The sequence below is a fragment of the Fukomys damarensis genome, unplaced genomic scaffold, assembly GCF_012274545.1.
Source record: "Fukomys damarensis isolate Sample0158 unplaced genomic scaffold, DMR_v1.0_HiC HiC_scaffold_17, whole genome shotgun sequence".
Taxonomy (NCBI): domain Eukaryota; kingdom Metazoa; phylum Chordata; class Mammalia; order Rodentia; family Bathyergidae; genus Fukomys; species Fukomys damarensis.
The window spans coordinates 33,607,311-33,633,178 of NW_022900929.1; the positions used below are offsets into that span (position 1 = coordinate 33,607,311).

General features: G+C 38.4%; 1 protein-coding gene and 1 pseudogene across 6 annotated transcripts in view; both read left to right on the forward strand.

Annotated features, from left to right (window-relative positions):
* Window positions 1-25,868, forward strand: part of Ttbk2 (tau tubulin kinase 2) — a 155,531-nt gene that overhangs the window by 83,105 nt on the left and 46,558 nt on the right. For 5 of the 6 annotated variants that reach the window (XM_010624804.2, XM_010624805.1, XM_010624801.3 and 2 more), the window contains 3 exons: window positions 5,566-5,639; window positions 10,080-10,220; window positions 11,968-12,072. In XM_010624804.2, coding sequence (XP_010623106.1) covers window positions 5,566-5,639; window positions 10,080-10,220; window positions 11,968-12,072 — 320 coding nt within the window. The remainder of the gene's footprint in view (window positions 1-5,565; window positions 5,640-10,079; window positions 10,221-11,967; window positions 12,073-25,868) is intronic. The other variant, XM_033764975.1, reaches the window with a different exon arrangement.
* Window positions 21,473-21,636, forward strand: LOC117286681 (annotated as a pseudogene).

The window sequence follows — 25,868 nt, forward strand, 5'->3', positions numbered from 1 at the left end:
TTGTTTGTTTGTTTGTTTTTTGGTGGTGTTCGAACTCGGGACCTTGCACCTGTGAGGCAGACAGTGGCGGTACCACCGAGCTAAATCCCCAGCCCCTAGCTGTATGATTTTGGGTGAAGTAGTTAACTTCACTAAGAAGATACTCCATTTCTATATCTGAAAAGTAGAAGAAACGCTAATACTTTTTTTTTTTGAGACAGGATCTCACTTATGTACATGAGTCTGAACTGGAAATCACTATGTAGCCCAGGCTGGTCTCGAACTCACAGCCATCCTCCTGCCTCAGCCTCCCGCTGGGATTACAGGCATGTGCCACCACACCCGGCTCGAGGAAACACTAATACTTAATATCATTATTGGAAGTAGTAGAGAGCCTATTATAGAATGCATTATGTGTCCCTATTATGCATATTTTATTAAATATTATTTCTTTTTTGTTTTTTAAATTTTTTTCTTCAACTTTTATGTTTTACCAGTACATGTTTCTAGTACATAATGATTACTTTCCACATGGGGGATTGTTACATGTACGTAATACATCTTAATTCCTTTTTCATCCCCTTCTCTCCTTCTTTCCTCCATTAACTATTGCTATTTCTGTTAGCTTATTCATTCAAATATTGCTCTAATACTTCACTGTTTGTCAGGCATTGTTATGCACCAGAACAAGATACTAGTCCCTGCTCTCGTGGACTGATCCTTCAGTGTGTACTCTTTATAAAGTTGTTTTAGCAGGTGCTGTAAGTGGTAGTGAAGAGTGACTGTCCCAATTAAATTGTAATTTTTCCATGTTTCCAGAAATTTGTACATTTTTTCTTGAGCAAACTGTTTGTTTAATTGTGTGTGATTATATATATAAAGTATAAGAGTACCAGTATACTATTCCTTAAGATATTAAACAACTCATTTAAATCTTACCTAAAGTAATGAGAATGTATTGGTGAATCTCAGAAAGTTTCCTTTGCTTTGATTGCTCAATAAAAGATCTGTGGTTTATTTAATTTCTTTTTAAGAATAGGGTGGTTTTGGTATAATTTATAAAGATATTTTAAAAGAAGTATTCCAGGAGGAGTTAAATCTAGAATGATTTTTTGTTTTTAAATGATTGAAATGTCTTTTTAACAAAGGTACTGCATTTAACACCCCCCACCCCCCACCCCCCGCTATCAAACTCAGGACTTGCGCTTGCCAGGCAGGCACGGTGCTGCTAACCTGCATACATCCCCAGCCCCTGCATTTAAATGTTACATGATGAGAAAGTGGAGTGGTTTGTTTTTTGTGTGTGTGTGTGGTGCTGGGAATTGAACCCAGGGCTTTGCATGTGCTGGGCAAAGTATTCTAAAATTGCGCTGCATCTCCAGCCTGAAGGTGAAGTCTTGAAAAATAGAATAAGGGAGCTAATTAAAATTTTGTTGTTGATTTGTAGTTGTTTTGTGAGACAGGATCTTACTGTGTATGTCAGGCTGGCCTTGAACTTGTGGCAGTCCTCCTGCCTCAGCCTCCTGAGTGCTGGTATTGCATGCGTGCACCATAATTACATTTTTTATTGCTTTGGTGAATCTGAAGAATAAAGTTGTTATTGACCATTTTTATCCTTGCATTTTTTTTAACTGTTGACTAGATGATACAGTTTTTAAAATATATACCAAAAAATGTGAAATCATCAGCATACATGATGCACATGGTGATTATTGGGTTACTATTACACTCATTCTTTTTTGAGGAAGGGTCTCACTGTGTACCCCAGGCTGGCCTTAAACTTGCAGTCTTCCTGGACCATGCCTGCTTCCTATTTATATTTACATACACTGTGTGTGTATGTGGGTATGTGCACAGATGAAGTCTTGCTAAGTCTCCAGGCTACTCTCAGTATTTTGGGCTAAAGTGGTCTCCTTGCATTAGCCTCCCAAGCAGATGGCACTGCAGGCACCTGTCACGATGGTGGCTGTTTATTATGATCCGTTTTACCATAAGTGCAGAGAATGATAGAGCAGTGTGGTAACAGATAACCCATGCACAAAGAAATTTGGAATTATTAACTAAAATAAGTCTTTTTTTTCTTTTTCTTTTTTGGTACCAAGGATTGAACTCAAGACCTTGTGCTTGTAAGGGCAGCACACCACTGAGTTAAATCCTCGGCCCAATTGTATTTATTTTTAAGTTAGTCCTTGGACAGAGTTTTTGAAATTTACTTCACACTTTTTTATCAATCTACCAAATATTAACCTGATAGCTCCTGGCCTCACTATTCCTTGTTTTACAAGCACATGTCTCCAAAAGTTGTCTACTTTCATTGTCTCATACCCCTTTAACTTTTTTCCTCCCTTTTCTTTTTTGAAACAAAGTCTTGCTATGTAATAGTCCAGGCTGGTCTTGAACTCATGGTGATCTTCCTTCCTAAGCCTCCTAAGCGTTGGAATGACAGGTGTGTAGCACCATGCCCAGCCTCATTTACTCTTTACCCCACTAGAGACTAGCTTCTGCCCCTTTTAATCACTCGTGGCTCCCTCACCCTAATATTCATGAGTGGGCACTTCCCGTCACTTCTAGCTTCATGAACTGTTCTTTCTCATGGGTCCTGTGATACCCCTTTCTCAGAGCTTCCTCCCATCTCTTGAGTTGTTCTTCTGTTTCCTTGAGGGTGCTTTTGTTTTATACATGAATTTCCCAGAATTGTGTACTAGTTTCTTCTTATTTTTTATGTGTCTGTGTTTGTGGTTCTGTCCTCCACAGTAATCCTTCCCTGATGTATGGCTGGAGCTCCATCTTTTTGTCTCAGTACCATGCCTGAAATTACAATTACTTAATTCAACTGCCCTCCACTTCAACAGTCTGATATCTTTTAAAATTGATACATCCCATTACATTGTCTTATTTTGGTACAGATTTTCATTTAATGTCACTTTCTGATACATCTATCATATTTCTGGCTTATCCTGTTTTATCTATCTCTTTTACTATAATTAATGCTGTGATTGAAAAGTACAATGTATGTTTAAATTTTTAAAATATTAAGTTTAATGACACATTGATTCTAATCCTCCGACAAATACTTTCCCTCATTTGCTTTGAAACATTTACTTCATCTTTCTTCATACTTTGTGAAGCACTTGTGGATATCCTCTTTGGTGAGTATCTTTAGTTGTGCTTTTGTGGCTGCCTCAATGTCCTGAATTGATTCAGACACTTTACCTTTCATGATCATTTTTATTTTGGGAAAGACCCAAAATTGCACGGTACCAGATCTGGTGAATAATGTGAATAAAAACACACTGTAATGTTTCTACAAGCCTGCCTTGCCAACGAGTGGCACTCAGCAGCAGCGTTCATGATTTTTTTTTTTTTCATTATACGTTGTATAGACACTGGAGTCTTTTAGAACTGCTTCAGAGTGGCAAGACCAAAGGAATTTGTGTATTTGTTGGGGGTAGATATTGTGATGGGATAGATATTGTGATGAGGAATTAGTGCCAATGTGTCTTTTACTGTAATAACTTTTAAAATTTAAACACTTAGAGTTACAGTGGTTCACTGTAACTCAGCACTCAGAAAGCTGAGTTAGGAGGATTGCTGTGAGTTCAAGGTCAGCCTGGGTTACATAGTGAGTTCAAGGCTAGACTGCACTACATAGTGAGACCCTGTTGCAAAACAAACAAACAAACACCCTAAAAAATTCATCATATATTTCAGTCACCTCTTATATTTATTCTTATCTCTTGCAGGGTATTGTGACCTTTCTGTCTCTAGCTTTAGCCTTTGTTGAGTCTGTCATTTTCATTGCCACCACAGTGGTGCTCTAAAATGTATTGCTGTAGTATATAATTATTTATCTAAAAATATTTTGGGTGATTCTTAGTACTTTCAAATATCCATCCATGTCCTGCTTGTTTTTGGATCATTTATATCATTTTGAAATGCTCATATTCTATAACAAATTCTGAATCAATACAGAATATAGGACTCTAAATTCTGGTGATTAAACATTAGGGCCTTTTCACTAAGGTATATTCCCAGCCCCCACTTTCCCTCAGGTAACGGGGATCAAACTCAGGACCTTGTGCCTGTATGTGGTGCCACTGAGCTAAGTCCCTGGTCTACATTCCCAGACTATTAAAAAAAATTTTGTTTTTTTTACTTTGAGGCAGAGTCTCACTAAGTTGCCAGGTTCCCCTGGAAGGGGTTGAATTTGCCATCTTCCTCAAGTGTGGGTCCTCCTGAGTTCTGGAACTACAGGTGTGGGCCACCATGCCCTGCTTCACTAAGTCTTTAAATGACCTGGTTGGGTTTGAGTATCTGATCCTCCTGCCTGTGACTCTTTAGTGCTGGAGTTACAGGTATGCGCCACCATGCCTGGCTATTTTTATTTTTATTTTTTTATTTATTTTTGTACTGGGTATTGAACCCAAGGCCTTCACAGTTGAGCTTCAGCTCCAGCATGATCTCCTTTATGCCCATCCCAATCAGCATGTCTTTCAAATTCACACCTGTAACTCAGGTTGAAAACCGCTGAGCTAGTCCAAATAAAGGAGCCCAGAAATAAATGTGACTTGTTGAAGTCATGTAATAAGGAGTAGCAGAGGGCTGGAGATTTAGCTTAATGGTTCCACCACCTGCTTCTCAAGTACAAGGTCCTGAGTTAGATCCCTAACAAAAAAAAAAAAAAAAAAAAAAAAAAAGGCAGAATCTAAAATTCAATGTTTTTCTTTTGATACCTGTCTTTTTTTTTCCCCCTTTCATTGAATTTATTGGTACATTTTAGGTATACAGTATAGTTACTTCATTATTGGGATCTTTTACCTTTACTTGACAGGTTTTGTTTTTTCCCCTTGTCCCAGCCCTCCCTTCACCCCCTCCTAGCCTCCCCTATTTACAAACACTTTATTTCCATTTTTTCTTCTCATATTTTTTTCTTTTCCCTTATTACCTTTCCCCTACCCTTCCCACTTTCCCTACACCTTTAGCCCTTTTCTTCCTATTTTACATTGTCAATTATATCGTTAGGATCTTATGTACTATTATAGTTTTTCACACCAGAGAAACTATTCAGTATTTACACATGTGATTTATTTCACTTATGAGTATATCCTCAATATGTATCCATTTTCCTATCAATGAATCTAATTTTCTCATTCTTTATGGCTGAGTAGTATTCCATTTTATAGAAAAACCACATCTTCAACTAAATGCAGGTTTCTATTTCTAACACGGTTCTTATTTCTTGTTTTTCTATTCTTTCGTATGGAGTATATCTGAGCAAGTTGATCTGAAATGACCTCTGAATCTTTTACTAAGGAACTTGCCATTTATATGTTCCCTCACTCATTTATCTTTTATTTATTAATTCAACAAAGTTTTATTTGACTACACAAGGAGCACTACAGGACCTGGGGAGTGGATGGGTAAAAATTTTTGAATGACATAAAAGTTCTAGCTTTATAATCTTAACACATATTTATATAAATATTTGCATAAACATAGAATACTATACAGAAAATCATGAATTTTTAGAAGAAAAAGTATAGTACATTCTTTTCCACTGTTTCTTTCTTTTTCTCTTTTACCCAGGGAAAGACCACGTTTGTAGATTTATTGGCTGTGGGAGGAACGATCGATTCAACTATGTGGTCATGCAGTTACAGGTAGGTTACCTAGAAAATATATCTCAGAATCTTTTCATTTTGATCAGAATACCCAGTTACAGTGGATATAAATGAAAATGAAAACACTCTTGATACCATGTCATAATGTTTCACATTGTACAGATGGAACTTATTTAAATACTCTTGATACAGATTTTCTGAAAAATGAAATGGTTGTCCATGTCAGCTATTTTGCTTGACCTGTATATTTGCTGATTGTCATCACTGCACAGTTTTTGTTTTTGTTTTTTCCTGGAACTGGGGATTGAATTCAGGACCTTGTGCTCTCGCTCTTGAGGCAGGTACAGCACCACTGAGCTAAATCCCCAGCCCCACTGCAATGTTTTTATCCCAGCATAGATTGTGGGCTGTGAAGTCTTGCCCTATCCCTATCCTTTGTCTCCCATGTTTTTTTTTTCCTTAGATATTTCAGTTTCCCATTTATGCTTACAAGTGATGACCATGTTTAGAAATTTAAGCATTAGGTGAGATACAAGATAAACGTCATTCCTACCTCTTTGTCTCACTATTGTTGATTGGTTTTGTTGTTGTTTTTAGTGTGGTACTTGTTATTGAATCCAGGGCTTTCACACTGAGCTACTTCATTAGGGCGCCCCCCGGCCCCCGGTTTTGGTTCCGAGGATCAAACTCAGGACCTTTTGCTTGCCAGACAGGCACTTTGCCACTAAGCTACATCCCAGCCCTTTTTAAATTTTATTTTAAGACAGGATTTCGCTGAATCACTAAGTTACCTGGGCTCAGCAAGAGTCTCTGTCTCTGTCTCTGTTCCTATCTCTATCTCTCTCTCCTTGTGTCTGCCCCCCACCATCTCTGCAGTGCTGAGAATCAGTCCCTCATCTTTGGACATGCTAGGCAAGGACTCTATTATTGGTTTTTTTTTTTTGGGGGGGGTTATTGTTTTGTTTTGTGGTACCAGGGATCGAACTCTGGACCTTGTGCTTGTGAGGCAGGCGGTGGAACCACTGAGCTAAATCCCCAGCAGCCCATCGTGTTGTTTTTTTGAGACAGGGTCTCACTTTGTAGTGCAGGCTGGCCTTGAATTCACTTGTGTAGCCCAGGTTGGCCTTGAATTGCCTGGTGATCCTCTTGCCTCAGCCTCCCAAGCATTCAGATTACAGGTGTGCACCACCACATCCAGCTTAAGGGCTCTACTGTTACTGGCTAGCCTGCTTCTAAAAGTGGCTCACCAACTAAATGTTACCAGTTCTTGGTTGCTTGCCTCTCCCTCTGGAATCTCCAACAAAGAATTGAACAAAACAAGTAAAAAGCCGTGGCCAAGTTTATTAAAGAACATAAAAGTGAAGAATAGGGAAGAAATTGGCTCTGCAAAGTGAGCTTGAGCCTAGTAAAGAGAAAAAGAGGGTTAAGAGCAAAGATAAAATTACATGCTGCATCTCAGAAATACAGCATGGGCAATTGTGGAAAGTTAGGATAGCAAACTTCATGGCGTTTTCATGGTGTTTTCATGGTATGTCCTTTATATTGTACAAATCTGAAGGAAACCCTCAAGAACTTCTGCATATCAAATTTGAGAGGCAGTGTTGAGATATCCCACACCTTAGGGTGATGTCAGGTGGAGGCATCCTATTGAAAACCTGCTTGAGTCCTCCCAAGAAGTCCCAGTACAGGGCTTTGGGAACTGTTCTGCCACATCTGGGGCCCTCTAATAGCCCTCAGCTGGCTCTGCCTGCCCTAATCTCCTGTCTCACTACCCTTGAGCTGTACTGCTAGCTCTCCCCCTCTTTCTACCATTGACAGAGCTTTGTTCCTTCTCCTTTAGGCCGGGATGGAGTTGGGTTGAGAGACAAGGAAATTCAGCAAGGGATGTGGAAGTACTGGCTACATCTAGAAGAAGAAGAAAGCATTCCATTTTCTCTGACACTCTGTGTCCCTGAACACACACACACACACACACACACACACACACACTATAGTAACAACATTTGAAAACTGTGGTGCAATTTGCTGCTTAACAGCAGATTCTGAGGCTTTTCCATCATCTTTAACAAACTTTATTTTGGGTCTTTTATTCCTTTATTTTCTTTCAGCTTACCTACCTAACATTGATTTCAGAGACATCGATTATGGCTTTTCTTTTTCCTCCTCGGTTTGCTTCAGCATATGATTTAGACCTAAAGATATAACCTCTCTGTGGACTTTAGCCTGAAAATCTTTTTGAATTATGTGATTTATTATCTTTTGAGCCAGCAGTTTTATTTCTTGAAGAGCTACCCTTGTTCATTGATATGGAACGTACTTTTTCTCACCTTTGCCAGAATTGTTGTATAAATACCTAAATGAGTTAGGGATGTATCTCAGTGACAAGGCCCTGGGTTTATTCCTCAATATTAAAGAAAAAATAGGTTTTTGAAGAAAATCTATTGAAATGCTAATAGATGTGATTGTATTCTCTCATGGAGTTATAAAGCTGTTTTTTCTGTATTATCATTTATTTTTACATTTGGGAGGGATAAAGAGACAAATTTCCCTAACATTAAAAAAGTAACAGCTGGATATAATGGCTTATATCTGTAGTCCCAACACTCTCGGAGGCTGAGGCAGGACAATCACAAGTTTGAGCTCAGCCCCAGCAATTTGGCAAGACCCTATCTCAAAAAAATAAAGGGCTAGGGTTGTAGCTCAGTGTGAAGTCACCAGTAACTCCTAAAAACCATAGTGATAATAAGAGGGTGAAAGGAGGACAGGGGTATGGGGAAAAAACAAGAACCAAGATATATCATGTAAAGGTACAAGATCCCAATGATAAACATAATTGTATTGTTTACTTTGAATGTACCAATAAATTTAATGGAAAAAAAAACATAATGATGATATAATGATGATAAATGCAAATTAATGTATGCTATGGGGAAACTATATTTAAACAAACATAATGAGTTATAAAAGTCTCTTAATCTTACTAAAGTTTTTAAGCTTTTAAACTACAAGAGCAATAATTAATTTTTGTTTGTTTGTTTGTTTGTTTTTTGAGACAGGGTCTCACTATGTAGTGGAGATTGACCTGGAACTCACTATGTAGCCCAGGCTGGTCTTGAACTCATAGTGGTCCTCCTGCCTCAGCCTCCCAAGTGCTGGGATTACAGGAGTGTGCCACCACACCCAGCAGTTAATATTTTATTTTTAATGCTTTAAAAAAATTTTTTTTTTTGCATTGGGGATCGAACCTGGGACCTTGTGCTTGTGAGGCAGGTGGCAGCACCACTGGCCCTTGAATACTCTTAAGTAATCTAAGAATTTATTTCTTTTCAAAAATAAATCAGTGTCTTTAGTTGAAGTGATGGTATGAGTGGCATGTTAACACCAAACATATGCTACATGACAGTGTTGAGAATAGAGACTGGGATATTTAAATCCCTGTGACAGGGAACTCAGTCTCTACTCTTTAGAGGTTAGTGCAATTGGTTGCTAGCTCTTTTCAGGTTACTAGTTCATTGCCTATGCCAAAAAAAAGGTCTCAGTGGAGTCATACTGTGAAAAAGCAATTTAAAGAAAGAACACTGGAGTCAGACAGCCTTAAATTTGTGAAGTATCTTTACCCATAACAGGTTAGCATTACTGACTCTTCTGAATATCAATTTCCTTAGTGATGAAACAGGAACAGGTGTAAGATGCTATGAAGGTTACACAAAATCATGAGTGTCATATCTACTATAGGCAAGATTCCATCCAGTGCTTTTCTCTGTGCTTACAAGTAACTGAGCACTGGGTGTGGTGATGCATGCCTGTAATCCAGCACTCGGAAGGCTGAGGTAGGAGGATCGTCCTGAGTTCCAGGACAGCCTGGGCCCCATAGTGAGTTGAAGGCAAGCTCGGACTACACAGCGAGACCTGTCACAAAAACACAAAACAAAATAAGTAACTGAGCATTTTTCATATTTTATTTGGTAATGACATCACAGTTCTTAGCTATTGTTGGTTACCTAATGTTTAGCAGAAATTATTTTATAAACTTTACATGAATCTTGTTTAATCCTAGCAGAACTCTGTGAGGGGGTGGGTATTCTCATTTTAAGAGGAAACAGATTAAGTATAAATAGCTTGTATTAAAGTATGTATTAGGCAGTAATTAGTTCTTTGGAGATGGCTATATCTGTATATATCTGTGTGTATTTTATTCTGATATCAGATAAAGAGAAATAGGATGAATCAGAAATTTATGTAAATAAATTACTCAAATTTGTCTGAAATGTGTATGTTATAAAGAAACTATCTTCTATTGAGTCAGAAAATTACAAGTTGGGTAAAACTCTTCCTGTTTCAGTGATACTTTTTTTTTTTTTTTTGGTTGCTTGGTTGGTTTTATTTTGGGTCCTAGTAATTCTCAGTGGTAAATGAATAATCACCCAGGCTTATACTGGTTCAGTACCACATTTGCAAGTGCTTATCTGGTTGCCACAGGGTCGGAACCTGGCAGACCTGCGCCGCAGCCAGTCCCGGGGCACATTCACCGTTAGCACCACTCTGCGGCTAGGGAAGCAGATCCTGGAGTCAATTGAAAGCATCCACTCTGTGGGATTCCTGCACCGAGACATCAAACCGGTAAGGTCCTTTTCTTGCTTAAACACAGAGGAGTTTATTGGGTATTTTGTGGAACCCAATCAATTACAGATGTAGTTTTCCATATTTGTATGCTTAAACATGAATATTTTTATTTCTATAGAGGCCTGGAAGCAAAAAAATGATATATTTTAGTTTTTCTTAAAGTAATAATTACAAACCATAACTTACTTTCTTTTTGGTACCAGGTATCGAACTCGGGTCCTTGTGCTTGCAAGGCAGGCAGTGGAACCAGTGAGCTAAATCCTTGGCCCCTATAACTTAATCTTCAGAGCTTTTCTTACACCATGAAAATACTATTTGCTGCCAGATTAAAAATGATTTACCCTTAGTGTTTTTATATATGTTAAGCTTGCTAAATACTCAGCCTTTTTTCTGAATTAATGCTTATTCTATCTGGATGTGGTGGTGTGCGCCTATAATCCCAACACTCAAGAGGCAGAGGCAGTGGGATCACTGCAAGTTTGAGGCCAGCCTTGGGCTACATAGTGAGTTCAAGGCCAGCCTGAGCTACATAGTGAGATCCTCTCTCAGACACCCCCCACCAAAATAATTACTCTTAGCTGTTCCTTTTATATGCTCAGTTTCCTGAGACAATTATATTTGTAAGAAATTACATTTAAAGATCTATTTTTCTTCTGAGTGGTAATGTGGAAATATAGGGTTTTTTGTGGGGTTTTTTTTTGGTTTTTTTTTTTTAACTTGTTGTTGTTTTGCTATTCTTAGAAATTGTCATTTCTGTACTGAAATATGCTTTTCCTTTTTCCTTTCCAGTGTTTGTTGTTCATGAGAAATGACCCGTTTCTCATATATTTTATTTACTGTCAAGTTACCTCTGTTGGTACAGAGTATAAATATGAATATGGATATATCAAAAGTATATTCCACCTGTTATATGACTTCTAAAATGAAACACGTGAAAATGCCAACTAAAATTGGCATAGAAGAGTCAACCTCATGTAGTATTTCTCCTGCCTTTTTTCATCTTAATGAATGAGAGAGTCTCTGTTTCTTCAGAAAGCTCCTTAAGTAGAAATGTATTTTAAAAGAAAAGCTAACCTGGGGAGGCTGAGGCAGATTGCTGCACATTCGAGGCCAGCCTGAAGTACATATTGAGACCCTGGCTCAAGTCAACCCCCCAAAACAAAAAAAGGCCAAAACCAGAAAGAAAAAAAGCTAATAGTTCTATGTAGCAATTTGGATTTTACCATCAGAGATTACCTTACTTAACTATCATTGCAAATTTGTGATCATTTAACATTACACTGTTTTATTTTAACAGAAGAACGAAAAGTGTATTGAGTCTGTTTTGAAATGTTTCCTTAAATTGTATTTCATTTGGATTAGTAATATGGTGCTTTAGGGAATTATTTAAATTTTCTTAGTTTTTTTTTTTTGTACATTCCTAATGTCTCTCATTTAAAAAATTCAAGAGACAACCCAATCCCTAGACTGGAATTTCAGTGAACCTAGAGTTCTGAATTTTGTTAAAGTCCATATTGTGTTATATAACTTTGTACCGTTGCTCAATTTTTTTGTTCAAAGATTACTTAATACTAGGCATTAATTGAAACAAAAACTATACTATTAATATATAGTAAACATCAATGAGTAAAATAGTATATCTGGAACATGTCTGTTGCATAGACTTTAAGTAGAAGAATAAATAAAGGAAGGGTAAGTGTAAAGATTAAGTATATGTGTGTATTTTCCTTTTTTATTTTTCTAGTCAAACTTCGCCATGGGTCGCTTTCCTAGTACATGTAGGAAATGTTTCATGCTTGATTTTGGCTTGGCTCGACAGTTTACCAATTCCTGTGGTGACGTCAGACCAGTAAGATTTTTTATGTTACTATTAAATATCTGAGAATTAATGTATTGTTTATAATATGACTCTTTAAAATATTAATTGTGTATTCGAATGGATGTTACAGGGCTGGGAGTGTAGCTCGGTGAAAATAGGAATGGGTGTTATCTAAAAGTTGGTATGAGGCCATTTCGTGATTACATTATAAGATCAAATTAGTAAGTTTACCAATGTGGCTTTGCTAGGCATTGGCTCACGCCTGTAATCCCAGCACTTGGGAGGCAGAGGCAGCAGGATTGGAGAGTCTGAGGCCAGCCTGGGTTACATAGTGAGTTCAAAGTCAGTTTGAACTACAAAAAAACAGAACAAAACAAAACAAAACAAAAAAACAGTTACAGTTTTGAAGTCATTCCCAATTAGGGGCAGATTTCAAGTGGGCCAACAATATGAATTTAGGTTTTTCCTTTGGGATTAGGAGCCTTTTTTATAATCACACACCTTTCCTATGCTATGGTTATTTCACTTATTGGACTTTTCAGCTCTAGAATTTGGTTCTTCTTTTTGATATTCTCTAATGTTTTGTTGTCTTCATACTTTCCTTCTTTAATCAAGTTTTTGTTTAGTTCTGCAAATACACTTGCACTTACTTAGGACTTAGTGTCCTCACAGACAGGCAGCTAGGCACAAGATGAAAAGTGCTTATTTCATGCTTCTTCCTGAAGGAAAATCCTCTGGGTGGAAGCTGAAGGAGGAAGGTAGCCCTGTCTTTCTGGTGTGTGTATAGATGTGTGTGTGAGGTGTGCTGGCTGGGGGCGGGGGGGTCAGACCCAGGGCCCTGCACATGCTAGACAAGTGCTCTGCTGCTGTGCTATATCTTCATTTCAACACATAACTTTATACATGATGTTACAAAGAAACGAAAAATTGGGTATTCTGTTTCTATTGAGTGATGGGCAGAGAGAAAAGGAGACTATTTGAGAGGATAAGGTTAGGCAAACTTCTGATGAGGCATTGAGTTGAGAACTGAAGGAAATCTGAGCCAGCCATGAGAATCTAGATGGAGACTCTTCTAGGTAGAGGCAAGAGAAGTACTCCGGGTTAGACATACTTCATAATGAGCCAAGATGCCACCATGCTACAGCATGGTAGGGAAAGGGCATGTGGAGAGACATGCCGAGGAGTGAGGAGGTCAGTAGGCCCAGATTATATAGGACTTTGGAATGAGATATTTTTTGTTGGTTTAAGTAGGGGAATTATATAATTGTTACATGATCTGTTAATGAGCTAACAGTATAATACAGATTTTATATACATGTGTAAACTTTATCTAGTGCTTTTTTTTTTTTTTTTTTTTTTTTTTTTTTTTTTTTTTGGTAGTACTAAGGACTAAAACCAGGGCCTTGGCACTGATCTACATCCCTGGCCTTTAAAAAAAATTTTTTTTTAATTTCTTTTTTTGAAGTAGAGTCTTGCTAAATTGCCCAGCCCAGGCTGGGCTCAAACTTTTTTTTTGTACCGGGGATCAAATTTGGGCCCTTGAGCTTGCAAGGCAGGCGGCAGCACCATGGAGCTAAATCCCCAGCCTGGGCTCACACTTTTGATCCTCCTGCTTCAGCCTGCAGGAGTGCTGGGACCATAGACATGTACCACTGTGCCCAACTATACATATATTTTGTGCGGGGTTGTTAACCAGGATTGAACTCAGGACCTTGAGGCAGTCGTGGTGCCACTGAGCTAAATCTCTGGCCCCTTTACATAGATTTTTTAAAAAGGCCTAGAAATTGTAGGGTAACTCTTTTCCAATTTAGCAGTGGTCCTTTGTTATCTGGAAGCCACATAGGTTAAGAACATAAGCTCTTTTTGTTTAATGGATTTTTTTTCATTAAGTTTATTGGTACTTTTTAGGTATACAGTACAGTTACATTCGTCATTGGGATCTTGTACCTTTACATTATGTATCTTGGTTCTTATTTTTTCCCCCAAGTTTACTGGATTTGAATATATTTATAGAATTTCATTTCTATTCCAAATATTAGTTTTTCAGTTTTTAAAAGTTTTTTTTTTTATCAGTATAGCTACTATGTGAAAAATAGACTATTGAGAACAAGTGGAATGTTAGAGATGCGTTAGAAAGTTAATATCAGCCAGGTGCATGCCTGTAATTCCAGCTCTCAGGAGACTGAGGCAGGAGAATCACCTGAATTACAAATGAGTTCAAGACCACCTTGAACATAGTGAGACCCTGTGTCAAAAAACAAAACAAAAAAAGAGAAAGGATTGGTACCTATAAGAGTAAGATGGTTTTTTTAGAATATATATAAAGATGAATTCAGTACACCTTCATGGTTGGATATGATCAGATGTGGGTTATGTGGGAGAGAGAAGCATTAAGAATGACTCATAGACTGGGCACAGTGGCATAAGCTGGTAATCCTAGCTACTCAGGAAGCCTGAGGCAGGAGGATCACAAATGGAGGCCAGCCTGGGGTACAGAGTGAGTTCAAATCTAGCCTGAGTTCCAGTATGTAACAAGCCTGTCTCCAAAAAAAAAGAATGACTCCTAAACTTTTGTCCTGAATGAAAGATTATGCTCTTCAGTTCTGTTGGGAAGGTTAAGGGAAAATAAAAGTTGTATTTTTTACAAGTTTGAGATACATCTGTAACTCAAAGGAGAAATCACCACTAGAGACTTTGTAAATTTAGGAACCATTTGTTCCTAATGATTAAAATAATTTTTTTAATGGAACTGAATGAGATTACCTAGTGTGAAGGTGTAGCTAGACAAGGAAAGAGTTCTTGTGTCTGAGTCATTTGGGCACTTTAGCAACCTTGCTGGTGGGTAGGGAAGCCAGTGAGTCTGGAGGAGAAGTGAGACTGGCAGTGGGAGGTGCTTCAGAGCAGTGGTTCTCACCTGTGTCAGGGCTGCTTTCTGATGGGCTGAGGACATTCTCCTTCAAATGACATGACTTCATTCTCTGTGGCTGAATAAATCCTCTGTTAAATGCCACATTTTCGGTATCCGTACCTCTGTTGATGACCATATAGGCCATTTCCACAGCTTAGCTACTGGGAATTGTACTTCTGTAAACATGGGTATGCAGGTATAACTGTAGTGTGATGCCTGTACTTTTAAGAATATGAAAAGGAGTGGTATAGCTGGTTCAAACAGTTTCACTTTTATATGAAATCTCCATACTGGTTTCCATAGTGATTAGACTAATTTACATTCCCAACAGTGTAGTAAGAGTCCTTCTCACATCCCATCCCCATCCTTGCTAGCAGTCATTGTTTTTTTTTTTAATAATATTAGCTTTAATATGAAAGAAAATAGGCAAATTTAGGTACATGATATATGTGTGTGTATATATATATATATAAAATGTTGGGATATAAGCAAATATCTTGTCAATATGAGAAACAACATGCTCATGTACAAGTGTGAAAACAACTGTCAAAAACATGTTCACACGTTCTGGAAATATTTATCTTAATATAAAATATGGCAAATTCCAAAATATCTTGTTACACAGAATACAGAAGATACACACCAAAAATTTAAAACAAAAGTAGTGGCAAAATTCTAATTAACAGTTTAGTGGCTTACACCTCCAAATTGTAAAGACTAAACAAAAACTGCAAAAATACTAACTCTACTTGAAAGTAAAAAATACTTTTTAATTCACCATGCTTAATTAAGACACATATTAAGGTCAAAGATACACAAAAATATCTGTCAACTCAATATTTTTATATTAAACACTACAGATATATATTTAAGTGACTTACTAAAAAACAAATAATGTATGTACTTTAGGATCTCTATCTGGGATTTTATGTTTGGAAATTTTATGGAGAAATATTGACCTTAAGCTTTTTTTATTACTCCTATAGGAGTAATTGTATCACTCTACTACATAAGAAATTTTCACAGGATTTTCAAAATGGACTTACATATATAGTTTCTCCCCAGTGAAATTTTTGTCATGTATTTGACAATACATATGTACTGAAAGCATTCCCACATTGCTTATATACACATGATTTCTCCCCTCTGTGGCTGTCTTTGGCAAACACCACAAATGCTGAAAGCTTTCCTGCCTTGCTTACATGCACAGAGTTAATGCTGAATATGAGCTCTCTCATTTATTTTACAATAATCTCGTGTACTAAAAGCTTTCCTATACTGCTTACATACATAGGGTTTCTCCCCAGTGTTAATTCTTTCATGTATTTTACAACCTTGTGGTTTTTTGAGACAGGGTCTCACTATGTAGTTGAGACTGACCTGGAACTCACTATGTAGCCCAAGCTGGTCTCAAACTCACAGTGATCCTCCTGCCTCAGCCTCCGGAGTGCTGGGATTACAGGTGTGCGCCACCACACCCGGCTTGAATTCTTTCATATTGTTTACAATGTTGATGCCTACTGAAATCTTTTCCACATGGCTTACATACATAGGGTTTCTCCCCATTGTGATTTCTTTCATGGATCCGAACATCATTAGGTGTGCTGGAGGCTTTTAAATTGTTCTTATATATAAAGTTCTCTCTAAGATGAGTTCTTTTACTAAGATCAGAGTAGGATTTCCCACAGTGATCATGTTCTTAGGATTTCTCTACAGTCTCTGTCCTTGCGTGCTACTGAAAAGACTGAAAATCACATTCTTCCTTGTTCATTACATTTACACAGCTTCTCTTCCTATCCCCATACTCATATGTCTTCAGGCCACTGTGAGCTGTAATGGGCATAATTAGTGACAGATGCCCAATCAGGAGTCCAAAGGAGTTTGTAGTTCAAGCTGGCCTTGAGCTCACTTCAGGCTGGCCTTGGACTCACAGCCATCCTCCTGCCTTGGCCTCCCAAGTGCTGGGATTACAGGCATATGCCACTATTCCAGCACTCTTTTCTGATATGTAGAGGAGCAGGACCTGCCTGTTGGCTAATAAGGTCAGGAAGACCGGAATAGTCCCAACAGGTAAGATCTGTTTTGGCCTTTGTTGGAATTTGAGACTTACACCCACTTTTGCTAGTAAATCTCTTCCTAGTTTGGGAGTAGGATACTGTGGGACTCCTAGAAACGTTTGACCTTCAAAGTGATACATCAGTGGAGGAGTAAAGAATCTCCTGCTAGGGGTTCCTCTCAAGCCAGAATATGGGTATTGATCTAGAGAAGGGTTTTCCAGAGAAGCGAGTCAGAACTGAATGAAATAACTGAATTGTCTCAGCCATGATGTCCATTGCCACCCAGAGCTCCCCATAGGAACAGTAATATCTGTGGACAGGGGTATTGTAGGTTCCCTTAGGCTTCTTGTGTCATCGGAGCAGGAACAGGGTTTTGGCTGGCCTAGCCCCTCTCTTTGAGCAGAGACAGTTAACACTCCGGTGCCAGAGTCAGGCACATTGGCTGCCTCACCATCAGAGCAGGGCCTGGGCAGTGACTTAGAGTAGTCGAGTACCCAGTGTCCAGACTTCTTGCACTTAAAGCAAGAACCTGAGTCATCCTTGGGTTTTCCCTTAGATGACCTACATGAGTTTAAAGCATTGCCAGTTGCACTAGCTGTAATTTGAGCTTTTCTCTTTTGACCTTCCAGATTCTGATTGTTGAACCCAAAAAAGGCCATGTCCAGCAGTTGTGTCATAGGTGTCTGGGGTACCAGCTGAAGTTTCTTCATTAAGCAGACAGTGGAAACCCATAACCCCCTGAGAGACAGGTGGGAATCTGAGGACAGGATCATCAAAGATAATCTCTCTCTTCCTCAGGGGCTACTCTATACCATAGTTTCTGGGCTTTTCCTGAGATAAAGGGCCGCAAAAGCCTGAATGTAAGGGATTTTAGTCCACCTTCTATGCTTTAAGCAAAAACAGTGTAACTGAAAAAGTCTCATAGTTTAAGCTACCATCCTGTACCTATTTCTTGCCACTTTATAGTTCATACTGAACCCAGTTGTTTGCGATAGTAGATAAGCTATTCCTTTTCCTTCCTTCCTTCCTTCCTTCTTTTTTTCCAATACCAGAGATTGAACTCAGGACTTTGTACTTGAGAGGCAGGCATGGTGCCACTGGGCTAAATCCCTGGCCCAAGCTATTCCTTTTTTTAATCATCTGGCTCAAACTTTTCCTAATGATTGAGGATTGGCCTGGGGTGGGATCAGTGGAATCTGTGGAGCATGGTTCCTGTGGTTCCAATGGCTCATCTTGGACCTGTAGAGTCAGACAGCTAGGTCTCAGCTCCTTAAGAGGCCACCCCATGGAGGAGGAGACACCATGTGAGACTCAGGTATTCATGGGACAGATGTCTCTGTCCAAAGCTAGGATGATGCTGGCATCTTTGATAGAAGCATAGAAGGAAGCCCTACTGAGGGCTTTTCTCTCTATATATTGGGGCTCATTCACTCCTTGGGAGAGGGGTGCTGGGCTACTTGATGGCCCTGCCTAGCCCTTGAAACTCACATAAGATCAGGGTGGAGTCCCTCCCCACCAGGACTCCCTTAGCCATGTTAAGCCACTTGATGGCTCTGCTTAAGCAGAGTGAAGCCACTTGGGAAACAATAACCCTCACACTTACCACAGTAGTAAAAACTCTGGTGCTTTGTTTAAGGCAGTAGAGAAAGAACCCTTTTTTGTTTTTAAAAAATTTTAAGAACAGGCTTTACTGGGCTGGGGATTTAGCTCAGTGGTTCCGCTGCCTGCATCACAAGCACAAGGTCCTGAATTTGATCCCTGGTACCAAAAAAAAAAAAAAGAATGGCTTTACTTTTTTTATACTCCTAAGTCACTTGAGTTAAGCTTACTGGCAGTTCTTCTGTTCTGCTTAGTCCAAAAGCCATGTATAAATTATCTGTATTTTGTTAGAAGAAACAGGTGTCTAGCCCAATTCAGAAGAAAAGAGGGATGAAGCTCATCTGTTCTCTAAAATCAGAGGCTTAATTCCTCTCTTCAAGGGTGAGATTTTCTGGTGACCATAGGTCACTTGTAATCAAACATGGCGGAACTCACGTGGCTGATTCAAAGTGGGCAGCCAGTCATGTGATGAGACAAGATGGTGACCCTGACTAGGATAGCACCCTGAGAAAGAAGCTGCCTTCTAGAAGAAAAGCACAGATAGGACTTTGAACTCAAAGTACTCCTCTAAACTAAGGTAAGCAGAGACCAATCTAATTGCCCAAAAGAGTAGCAAAATATCACAGAAAAACCAAAATGTAAGGATGAAAGAGCATAATAACAGGCTCTCTGGCTATTTAACCCATGCCCATGGAGGGACCACAAAGGGGAAAAAGAAAAGTAAAGATAAACTTGAGGTGGCGTCTCAGCCTCTTACCAGCTGAGAGTAAAAAAAACCCAGAGTGCGTGTGCTCCTCTTCCACAGTCTCACACTGTGGTACACACCAGGAATCTGTTCCTGGCACCATGAGAAAATTCTGGGTTCCCCAGCCTAGGGGAGAGACAGGGAAAGAAGAAAAAAACTCTGTGGCATTTTAGAGAGAAACAAAAATAATGTGCCAGAGGGGTTTACCTGCTACTCCTGGCTAGCTAAGCCAAATATTTGGGGTGCTGGAGTCTCCTCCTGGTGGTGGTTTCTAGGTTCTTTCTGTCCTAGACAAAGAATTGGTCAAGATAAGCCCAAACAGTAGCAAAGTTTTATCAAAAGGAAGGAATAAAAACAGGCTCTGCAGAGCAAGTTTAGGTGAAGTAAAAGTAGGAAAAGAAGTACACCCTACAGAGTGAGGACAGGCCACCATGCAAGAGCAAACACAGTGGCTGTTTTTTGAGTTCTTTATGTATTTTTGTTATTAAACCTCTATCAGAAGAATAGCTAACTAGCAGAAATCTTCTCCCATTCTGTAGGTCATCTCTTCACTCTGTTGATTGTTTCCTTTGCCTCCCAGGAGCTTTTTAATTTGAGGCAATCCCATGTGTTGATTCTTGCTGGCCATTATTTCTTTTACAGTTGGAGTTCTCATCAAAATAATCTTTGTCTATGATTTCAAGAGTTTTACATGTTTTATATTCCAGTGGGTTGTTTCTTTTAATGTTTAGATCTTTTATCTATTTTGGTTGATGTTTAGTATATGGTGAGACACATAGGTCTCGCTTTATTCTCTAAAGAGGCTATCTTTCCTCCAGTTTATGTTTTGGCCCCTTTCTTCAAAGATCAGGTGTTCTACTGATCCACATGTCTGTTTTTGTTCCAGTACCAATGCTGTTTTTATTACTGTAGTTTTGTAGTGTAACTCAAAGTCAGGTATTGCAGCGCCTCCTGCTTTGTTCTTTTTTAGGATATAGTGGTTGAGACAGGGTCTCCCTATGTAACCCAGGCTGGACTTGAACTTATGGCAGCCCTCATATCTCAGCCTCCCTAGTTCTGGGATTACAGCTGTATACCACCATGCCTGACCTTTCTGCTTTGCTCTTGTTACCTATGATTGTGTTTGCTATTCTGGGCTTCTTCTGGCTCCATATAAATTTTAGGATTTTTTTTTATTTCTCTAAGGAATGCTATTGATATTTTCATTGAGATTGTGTTAAATCTATACATCAGTTTTGGTAGTATGGCCATTTTGACAATATTGTTTCTTTTCGGGATCAGGGAATCTTCTCTCCCCCGCCCCACCTTTCTTTCTTTCAGCGTTATTTCACTGTGTAGTTCAGGCTAACCTTGAACTCACTATGTAGCCCAGGCTGGCTTTGAACTCATGGTGATCCTCCTACTTCAGCTACCCCAGTGCTGGGATTACAGGCTTCTGTTCTCTGTTAGCTTCTTCAATCTCCTTTTTCAGAATACTGTAGTTTTCATTGTAGAAATCTTTCACTTTTTGTTGAGGTTAATTTCCAGGTATTTAATTTTTCTTTATGCTATTGTGAGTGGTATTATTTTCCTAATTTCTTTCTCAGTGAATTCAATATTGGCATACATGAATACTATTGATTTTTGTGTGTTGATGTTATATCCTGCTACATTGCTGAAGTTTGTTATTAATACTCTCTTGGTATAACTCTTTGAGTCATGGTTTTGTTGTTTTTGAGACAGGGTCTTACTTTGTAGTTCACGCTGGTCTTGAACTTACTCTATAGGCCAGGCTGGCCTCACTCTCAGCAATCCTGCCTCAGCCTCCCAAGTGCGGGGATTACATGAGCGCACCACCATGCCTGGCTTGGGTGTTTGTTTGTTTGTTTGTTTTGAGACAGGGTCTCACTATGTAGCTCAGGCTGGCCCTAAACTCACTATATAGCCCAGGCTGGTCTCGAATTCACAGCAATTCTCCTGTCTCAGCCTCCCAAATGCTGGGATTACAAGATGTGCACCACCATGCTTGGCCCTTCTTTGACTCTTCTCTGTAAAGTGTCATTTGGTCTGCAATGATAATTTGACTTCTCCTTTCCAAATATGTCCCTTTTATTTCTTTCTCTTGCCTAATTGTTCTAGCTAAGCTTTGTGCAGTGCAGTATTGTAGCCAATGAGGTTTATCTGAGGCGCGATTATTGCTAATTGAAAACTAATTGTTCTAGCTGATGTTTTAGGTACTGTGTTGAATACAAGTGGTGACAGTGAACATCCATGTTCCTGATTTTAGAAGAAAAGCTTTCAGTTTTTCCCCATTTAATATGATATTGGGCTGGGCGTGGTGGTACACACCTATATCCCAGCACTCTGGGAGGCTGAGGTAAGAGGATTGCTGTGAGTTCAAGACCAGCCTGGGCTACATAGTTTAGGGCCAGCCTGAACTACATAGTGAGACCCTGTCTCCAAAAAAAAAAAAAAGATATTGGCCATTGGTTTGTCATAAATGACTTACCAGATTCAAATGGGGTCCTTCTATACTTGTTTTCTTTAGGAGTTTTATCATTGAATGGGTGTGGATTTTGTCAAATACTTTTACTGTGGTCTGTTTATATGATCTTGATATGATTATGTGGTTTTTGTCCTTGCTTCTGTTTATGTGGTGTACTATATTTATTGATTTCTGTATATTGAACCATCCTTGCAACCCTGGGAGGAAACCTACTGGGTTGTGGCGTATGATCCTTTTGATGATGTGTTGAATTCTGTTGTCGGTATCTTATTGAAGATTTTTGCATCTGTGTTCATTAAGGAGATTGGCTTATGGTTTTCTTTTTTCGTTGGGTCTTTATTTGGTTTGGGGATCAGAGTGATGCTGGCTTCCAGAAATGAGTTTGGAAGCACACCATCTCTTTCAGTTTCATTGAAGAATTTTCGGAGTATTGGTAATAAAACACCCTTCAAGGTTTTGTAGAATTTAGCATTGAATCTGTCAGGGTCCTAGGCTTTTCAGTTGGTAGTTTTTTTGTTGTTTTTTTTTATTACTGCCTCAGTTTAATTGCTTGTTATTGTGTTGTTGAGAATTTTTATGTCTTCTTAATTTAGTTTTGGTAATTCATATGTGTCTAGTAATCTGTCTACTTCTTCAAGATTTTCTAATTTATTGGACGATAATTTTTCCTCGTAGTTACTGTCTTCTGGTTTTATTTAAAAAAAGTTTTTTTTCTTTATACCAGGAATCAAACTCAGGACCTTCTCTTGCCAGGCAGGTGCTGTGCTGCTGAGCCACATCCCTGGCTTTTCTGGTTTTAGATGGTATCTGTTGTGATTTCATCTTTTTCACTTCTAATTGGATTGAGGTGCTTTTTCTCCCTTTTGGTAAGTTTGGCTAAGGGTTTGTCTATTTTTTTTCTTCTTTAAAGGAACCAGTTATTAGATTTATTCATGTATTTCTAATGTGAGTATTGATTACGATAAACTTCCTTCTCAGGGCTGCTTTTCAGTGTGTCCTATACATTTTGGTGTATTGTACTGGCATTGTTATTTGATTCCAGACATTGTTTAATTTCTGCCTTGATTTCTTTTGTGACCTACTGGGTGTTCAGGAGTATATTACTAAGTTTCCATATGTTTTAAAATTTTCTGTGGCCAGGGATTTAGCTCAGTGGCATTGTGCCTGCCTTGCAAGTAAAAGGTCCTGAGTTTGATCCTTGTCCCCACCCCATTTTTTTTCTGGGGGTTCTCCTATGGTTGGTCCGACAGTAAACATAGAGTGATTGATCAATCTGTCTGTTTGTTTTGTAAGACAGGGTCTCACTATGTATTCTAGGCTGGCCTTGAAGTCACTTTGTAGCCCATGCTGGCCTTGAACTTGCTATCATTCTCCTGCCTCAGCCGCTCAAGCGCTGGGATTACATGCATTCCCTACCATGCCTAAGCTTTGAACATCTGAATTGTAGTCAGAATAAACGAAGCACTGAATATTAAATTTCATGTACTTTCAAGTGGCTGTTTTATTGACCAATTCCGACTGAGACATAATCTCTACTACACATTTTGTATGAGTACACATTTTGTGTTAAACAGTTACTTGCTTTTCTCCTGTCTTTTGCAGACCTGAGTATACTTGTTTTGGAGTTAGGGAACAGACTTGCCAAGGTGGGCCTTCACATTGATCTTAAAAATTTAACCCATTCCAATTTTGCTTTTCCAGCTTCTTTCCCTATTCTCTTTGCTTTTATAAAAACAACATTTCTGTTTATGTAACGCCTTTATTTCATATCATCTTAATTAAAACTTTTGAGGATAACAAATGTAGTTTTATTGTCATTGCTCTTTGCTGACCAGTAAGGAATAATAGTGTTCCATTAATTGAAAAGGTTCATGAAAGACGGGTTCATGTGACACATATACTTTAAACATTTTTCTTTATGTATTTTTTTACTTTGAAATAGTTTAATACTCAAAAAGTCACAAAAATGGGAGTTACCATATACCTTCCCCCATTCCCTGATGGTAATGATCATTGCTAAGGTAATTATCTTACATAACATATTGATGTCAATATTGGCACAATTTTATTCACTCAGTCACTGATACTACAAATATGTGTATCCATGTATCACTGTAGTATGATGCTTTTAAGTCTTCAGGAAGATACCTAGAAGGGGAACAGCTGGGTCCAATGGAACCTCTAGTTTTAGATTTTTGAGGAATCTCCATACTGATTTCCACAGTGGTCGCACCAGTCTACATTCCCACCAACAGTGGAGAGAGGGGTTCCTTTTTCCCCCAGAGCCTCACCAGCATGTGCTGTTGGTTGATTTCTTGATGTTAGCCGTTCTTTCCGGACTGAGATGGAATCTCAATGTTGATTCAATTTGAATTTCTCCAGTCACCAGTGATATTGAACATTTTTTCATATATTTATTTGTTGCTTGTACTTCTTCATCTAAGAAGTGTATTCATTTCAGATGCTCATTTTTGGATTGGGTCTTTAACTTTGGGAAGTCTGATTTTTTTAAGTTCTTAATATATTCTAGATATTAATCCTTTGTCTGAGGAGTAGCTGGTAAAATTATTTTCTCATTCCATGGGTTGTCTCTTTACTCCGTTGGAGGATTCTTTTGCTGTGCACATGCTGCCTTAAGATTTTTCCTTCTTTGTACTGAATGGAGCTAATCCTTATCACTTCTGGATTATCATAATTTACTGTACTTCACTCATGGGTTCATTGTTATCTGCTTTGAATGAGAATTATTTACATATATGATTGCTTTCCCCAATTGGGTTTGATTGTCTTTTCTACATTAACTAGGATAGGAATGCCTTTGGCTTGGTATTATTTCTTTGATTGGTTACCTTAAGATTTCTCTAGATAGCTGATCTCTGTAATTTGATTTCAACTTTTCCAAGGCGGAAGTTTGGACAGAGCCAGGCCAAGGTTCCTCCTGAGTTGGAAGAATCTCTTGGCTTTGTCTTGGTTAGAAGCTATCAGAGGGAAGTCTGGATGCCCACTTAACTTTGGATCAGGCTTCAGAGTTTGATAATAGATGTTTTCATTGTGACAGTTACTGGAATGAAAATAACTGGACAAAATTGTATACTGCAAAACAATTTTATGTTATGTGAAGGCTGTGTCAAGTAATGAACAAAAGTGCAACCTATGGAATTCTCTGTATTGAAAAGCTGTCATATATTCTCAGATATTTTTCTTTTTTTTTGTTTTTTTGTTTTTTTGTTTTTTTGGGTTTTTTTGATACTGGGGATTGAACTCAGGACCTTAGGTTGCAGGGAGTCCCAGTGCTACTGAGTTAAATCCCTGGCCCTTAAGATACTTTTCTTGTAGAAAGAGCAATCTCTGACCCCCATCAACCAAATTGAAAACATTGGATATTCCTGTTAGTCATGACTTAGGAAAATATGAGATCTACTGACTATGATCATGAATAAATGGCAGCTAAGAAAATGAAGAGAACTTTCAAAAATTACAAAAACTGATTACTTGTCATTAATCACAGAATTTTTTTTTTTTTGAGACAAGAGTCTCATTTTGTAACCCAGACTGCCCTCAAACTTACAGTATTCCTCCTGCCTCAGCCTCCTGAATACTGGGATTATAAGGTATTCGTCACCATGCCTAGCTAGATAAAGAATGTTTTTTAAATACTTAAAAACAAAATATTTAAATGGAAAGAGAGTAACGAAGTGAAACAGACAACCAGTTTTTGTAGATTAAATATAAATTATATACATGAGAAAATAGAGGAAGAACTCATATACTTTATCTTATACTCTTGTCCTATAGTATATGACAAAAATTATTGTGCCAAGTAAAGCTATTCAGCTAGGCAAATCCTTTTCCTTTGAGCTACATTACCAGCTCAGGATTTGGGGAATAACATTTACTATAATTTTTTTCTGATGGCAAATATATAATATATATTAATTGGGGGAAATTTGGAATTAATGAGAAAAAAACTAAAACTCTACTAATGAAAATGAGTGGCTGTGATCATTTCTAAGTTTGTCAGTTTTCTTTCTT